General features: G+C 49.5%; 1 protein-coding gene across 1 annotated transcript; it reads left to right on the top strand.

The window, feature by feature from the left end:
• Positions 1–27: 27 nt before the first annotated feature.
• BU25DRAFT_461296 (uncharacterized protein) lies at positions 28–421 on the top strand (the record flags this gene model as incomplete). The annotated part of the gene is made up of 2 exons (XM_033710429.1): positions 28–190; positions 369–421. 2 exons carry the CDS (start codon positions 28–30, stop codon positions 419–421), a joined length of 216 nt encoding a protein of 71 aa, XP_033558291.1.
• Positions 422–6,050: the final 5,629 nt, after the last annotated feature.

The following is a 6,050-nucleotide window of genomic DNA, read 5'->3' as shown; positions in this document are numbered from 1 at the left end:
AACAGTGCAGACGCCAGGCAGCAGAGCATGCCTATGAGCAAGAACAACACAGACGTGAAGATGAGCAGGGTGGACAAGAACAAGAACAGTGCAGATGCAAAGAAGAGCAGTGCAGATGCCAGGCAGCAGCAGACGCCAGGCAGCAACAGACACCAGGTGTCACGGAGTGACAATACAGGCCCTAAGGACTGTACACGTGACCCCTGGCAACATCCGTGGTAAAGCCGTTAAGCGAGTTTCCTGTATTTGAAGAACCGTAGCTGCCCTGTTACGTAGCTCTTTAGAGCTACGTCTTGTAATCTATCCTGTTACTACTATTCTAAGCCCCGCTTGGTCTGGCTGCAACTCCGCCCCCTGACACCAGGCAGCAGCAGATGCCAGGCAGCAGAGCATACCTATGAGCAAAAACAATGCAGACTAGAAGATGAGCATCACAGACAAGATCAAGAGCAGCACAGATGTGAAGAAGAGCAGCGTAGATGTGAAGGTGCAGAGCAGGCGCAAGAGAATGTGGAAGTCAGTACTTATAAGACAACCTTACTCAAGTTTTTGGATGCGTGTCATATCTCACCTCCACTCGAGTCTCAGCATCCAGACCAATGTGTGAAAGGGTTGAGAGTCTTGATTGGTCTATTTGGCTATGGCGAGGATCGATCAGGACTATATAGTAGAAGGGGATAGCAGTGAAGCAAACCAAACTAACCGAATGAGCTGGACTATCAGCGCAGCGGGCCGTTGGCAAACACTGCAACGGGCCGCTGGTAGACACTGCAACGGATGGTTGGCAAACGCTGCAATGGACCGCTAGCGAACACAATGTGACCTTGTCAACACAAGGCAATCCTCCAAACGCAAAGAACAAACCCCGCCCTGAGCAGCTTTGTGCATGGACAAACTTTGCCCCAGTAGGAGGAGATATGGGATGTGCTGATTGTCACAACTCTTATTTGCAGGCCGAGCTTTGACAGGCCTTGTTAGGTCCCAGGTGGTCTCAGCAGGGCTCTGGTTGTGCCATTGGGCCTTGCCCTTGCTTAGCAAGCGCACTCCTTCCGTTCTGTCGCAAAAGGTGATGTAAGGGACACAACCAGGTGGGTGCAACACTTGGATGGCCCAAATTGCCTGTTGAAGTTGTTCTTCAAGCAAAGCTTGTAGACACTATTCTGTTGATTCTCAGGAATGAACATGGTAATAGGATTCCAATAGGGGTTGGTCACAATGAGGAGTACAGATATGATCTGCCTGTCTCAAAAGCAGGGGTGACAATAAGTAGTACAGAATAGACTGTCTAGCTTGAAGGTTGGATGAGATCCAAAGACAAACTTGATTGACTAGGTTGAACATGATGCCATAAGGGCAGTGTTGTAACGGGCTACGCCCGGTTAGCGCCTCGGCTAGCGCAAGCCTCAGAGCTTGGTACAGCTGGGTGCCAACACACAGCCAGCAAACCTTATCAAATTCATCTGATCTCATCCGGCATCTACCCTCAGGGTCAGCCTGTGAGGGGGGGCCAGCTGGGGATACCAACTGCTCTCTGAGATGGAAGGATTGGTGGAAGGATGGTTCAGGCTTGTTGGAGATAAGGGTATAGAAGAGACCAAGTGTGGGGATACCACAATTGGTAAAAAGGATAAGTGATAAAGAAGGGATCAAGTGTGGGGATACCACAAAGGATCAGTGAGGAGTGAGCTGAGGAATGAATTGAAAGGTGAATTGAATTGAGTTGCAAGCATGAGTGAGAACTATCTAGAGGTGGGAAGAAAGGGGTTCATATACCTAGATGGGTGGCAAGCTGACAAATGGGAGTTGACAAATGGGAGCTGACAAATGGGAGCTGACAAATGGGTGCTGACAAATGGGTGCTGACAAATGGGTGCTGACAAGTATAAAGACTGGTAGGGTTGTTGTTGGCTGCAAGCCATGTCAGGATGACAAGAAGCCACCACCATTTGAAGGAGAGTCTTCTGGTCATTCTATGACACAGGAGTAGTACACCAAACACATCCTCCCTGACTACATCGCTATGATTCATTGCTGTCGATGCTTACCTTGGAGCAAAGGAGAGCATCCCTGGATGCTACAAGAGGATGGGGATTCATCTCATGGGAAGAAGTTGTTGAAGTCGTACTTTAAGCAAAGCTCGTAAGTACTATTCAATTGGTTCTCGAGGATGAGCTCTGGTTCTGGATCAGTAGGGGTAAGTTGCCTGGGTGAAACACCTAACGATGGCTTGGGGTAACGATGAGTAGTACAGGCAATCTGTCTAGCTCGAAGGTTGGTTGAGATCCAATGACAAACTTAATTGACAAGGTTGAACACGAACCATAAGGGTTGTGTTCCTACACATATATATACAGTCCACCAGATCTGCTCGTTGACAAGCAGAGTCGGTCCTGGCCAATCCGGATGGATTGCGGTTCGTCAACAAGCATTGTACCATGTTTGTTGACGAGCATCACGTCATGCTCGTTGACAAGCACTCACGTGACATTGCTCGTTGACGAGCTTCGTCACGTGTGTCAGCTTGGCTGAGAGTAATCCCCTAGGCGCCGGCCGGGCGGCCTTGCCTTGCTGCACCTTCCCCCAGGCCTCCGTGTTTGGTTGGCGGTTACTTATTGCTTGTTGTCCTATCGTGGGACGTGGGATCGTAACAGAAGTCTTCCAATAACATTGCGCAAAACTTAAGAGACGCCAACTGGATCTTCACAATCCTTCACCCTGCACAGTCTCCTGATCTGAATCCAATTGAGGCATGCTGGGCTATTCTTAAACAGCGTGTTAAGAGGAGAATGTGGCGTCCAACTGGGTACACAACACCATGGAATGGTACAAAGACTCACCTCAAAAGGATACTTCAAGAAGAGTGGAATAAGATTACTATAGAAGAAGTAAGAAAGCGCATTGTTGAGATGCCATGGAGGTGTACACAGCTCTGTACAAATAGGGGTGAGAAGATGCGCAGTAAGGTGTGGTGAACAGTACAACACTACAAAATAACTGTAGATAAGCCCTATCACTTATTTGAATAGCCTCAATCCAAGAATCACGTCAACATATGCCTATATGTAGCCTGTAACCTCACAGTTCATCATTTTGTATGGGTGTTGTATGGGAGGATGGAATGGTGGGGTAGGCTAGCGCATTCGACACGAATTATTGCACCCCCTATTGACGGTCCCCTCTTCGTGCCATGTTCCACACTGCGCAGCCATCATAGACCGCGCGACCAGATGGTTCAGTGATCTTGCCTGAAAGAAAAAAATTAGCTGAACATCGTTATGTTGCGTCAGTAATAGAACACCATCGCACGTGCCACAACCACTTGTTCTTGAGTTCGACCAACTCCCATTCGACTCTGCTGGCAATGTCGCTCGCGTCGAATCGAACACTCCACAGCTGGATCAAGCAAAACAAAGGCGCCGAGGAGTTGCCTCCCGACCCATATGAACATGGTCTGCTTGGCTTCCCAGGCGTCGAAGCAGAGCATCCCAAGGTCTATCTTCAACGCCTATGGCTGCCGGCGGAAAACGACCGCACAGCCTAAATAGTACAGAAACCAAAGGATCCCATTGGTGTATGTCATATGTAACCCAACACCTCTCCAGACTTCCCTTGCCAGTAGCCTCCACCACGACATTGTCGTGCCAGAATAGCAGCCACAATTTGTAACTGTTCGTTGTCATGATGTTGTGGAAGGAAAAAAGTCCGATATTTTGTTCCACAATTGTTTTTTCCGCTGCAATGCATCTCGTAGAGCATTGCGCGTATGCTATCAGGGCTTCCTGACCGGTGAGTATTCAACGGCAGGTGTAGGAACCACTGCTGACTGGAGGTTTCGCCCGAGTCATTGCTTTATGCAGATTCAGTGTTGCAAAGGCGGAGACTAAGGAATCGTCCCGTGGTCTACGTCGAGTTGGATTATCCCCAATTTGTCGCTTGTGATACAAAGAGTCGCGCTGGTGTAAGCCAAGGTCTCGTTGGGTCTCGAAAGAATGACCGCAGGTGCGACGATGAGATTATGCCTGGTGAAGGCCAACAAATTGGGGAAATTGACGCCGTCAACGACACTGAGCCCAGCTTTGTGGCTGTGGATTGCGGAACAGACCCTAGTTTTTCCCCTGGTGAATTTTCGAAAACCGCATATGCTTATCAAGCGCCTTCTCTGCCGTAAAGCTTTGGTCGCAGAAACATTGGATCTTCATCGTAGACTCCACAGACGAGCTGGGACGCTCCTCCACCGATGGCATGTCTAATTTTGACCAGCGGAGTACGCGTTCGATGGAGGTACATAACCTGGAGTGCAAGAAATTTGCTTAATGTTGTATCTGACCACTGACTGCCTGCTCTGGCGATGTCGCTGGAGTTGGAACTGTAATGCAAACCGTAGTAACCTCTCCATTAATGCTCGGAGGTGCGGGTATGATGTCCGCTCTCCGGATGGGTCCAGCGGGGCTGTATTTGTTGCACGGGGGTCATGAAACTCGAGTGGGCCGTCTCTTCCTGCTGTGCTTGAGCCCGATAATATTACTCGTACCTCTAATGCAGATAGTACAGAATCGGCTTCAGCTCCCTGCGCGCAAGAACAATCCACCAGCAAAAGTCCCCCGCCCCATCGCCTTTAGTCACCGAACCTTCTGTATGCCAGAAACGGCACCGTTTAAGGATAGATCCCCGGTCGAGATCAATGATAAAGTGAGGGTAACGCGCTCGGGCCGAAGCGAGGACTTATTCCTTTGCGCACATCTGATGGAGGACTACACATATCGGTCTCTAGCGTCATGCGATGTACCTAGCTTGATGATCAAACGGTATTGATCTACCATGCTACGCTGGTATGGCATAAGCGAATAAGCATAAGGCAGACGGTCGTGGTGGTGTATCAGCACGGGCTCTAGGGAGCTACCGTGCACAAGGGTATGCTGCACGCTAGCCTGTTCTGCACGCGAGGCACCCCAACCAGCCACATGAAACTAAACAAATCAGGGTGTGACCTGTTGCACTAAGCTAAGATGTATAGGATTGCCTTCGTCAGCAAGTACCAAGTTGAATAGCATCAGCACTAGCACGAAAGCAGTTATAGGAGTTGATACCGCGCGCATAACAAACCAGCCGCAACATGCCTCCTGTATCAATTGCAGGGCTGAATACCGGCTTGGCGCAAGTACTCCAGTGAATGTGTCATGCGACGTCGATCGACACCCAAGCACACCAAGAGAATTAGGAGCGGTCATACCATCTCATTTAGTACAGCCCGCTGTCTCTGACCGTTTGTACTAACACACACCACTTTGGGATAATGGAACGGTGGCAATTACTTTGAATACGTTTCTCAGATCTAAAGTAGTAACTTCTTAGCAGTGACCAAGCAAGACGTACGACAGAAGATGCCCAGCCGCAGGCATAACAGCAACTATATAAGATTGACGGAGCTATGTTTTTTTTCCACATGCCCATCGGTCTGCTCCTCAAATATCTGTTCTACTTCTAAGAACTACAGTTACGGATTCACAAATTTAAACCCCATATCATACAAACAGTAAGTTTTCGGAGTGTTGAACCATACAATGCTAATACATGTCGCAGATGCACCTTCTCAAGACTCTCGGCGCTTTCTGCGGTGTTATTATGGTGGTCCCGAGTTATGCAGCGGTAGAAATCGCTGCAGCAGAACAGCTTGATGCAAGAGCCGATTGCTGGACAGGCGCTGCCCATGGCTGCGGCACCAACGGGCGTTGCTGGCAAGCCTGTCAGATTAACAGTAACCGTCGGGGTTGGTGTTGGGTTAGTGCAAGCGGTAACCCTGAAGGCAATCTCATCACGTGCTGGAACACGCCCGGCGGCCTAGCTCGCTGTGCTCCAAACAACCAGTTTGACGCTAAGTGTGCGGAACCTTGTCGCTGCTAGAGGATGAGGATGAGGACAAGGATGAGGATGAGGATGAGGATGAGGATGAGGATGAGGGTTAGGGTTAGGGTTAGGGTTAGGGTTAGGGTTAGGGTTAGGGTTAGGGTTAGGGTTAGGGTTAGGGTTAGGGTTAGGGTTAGGGTTAGGGT

Source organism: Macroventuria anomochaeta, assembly GCF_010093625.1.
Source record: "Macroventuria anomochaeta strain CBS 525.71 unplaced genomic scaffold BU25scaffold_32, whole genome shotgun sequence".
NCBI classification, from domain to species: domain Eukaryota; kingdom Fungi; phylum Ascomycota; class Dothideomycetes; order Pleosporales; family Didymellaceae; genus Macroventuria; species Macroventuria anomochaeta.
The sequence above is the reverse complement of the archived record's forward strand: the minus strand, read 5'-3'. Positions and strand labels throughout refer to the sequence as shown.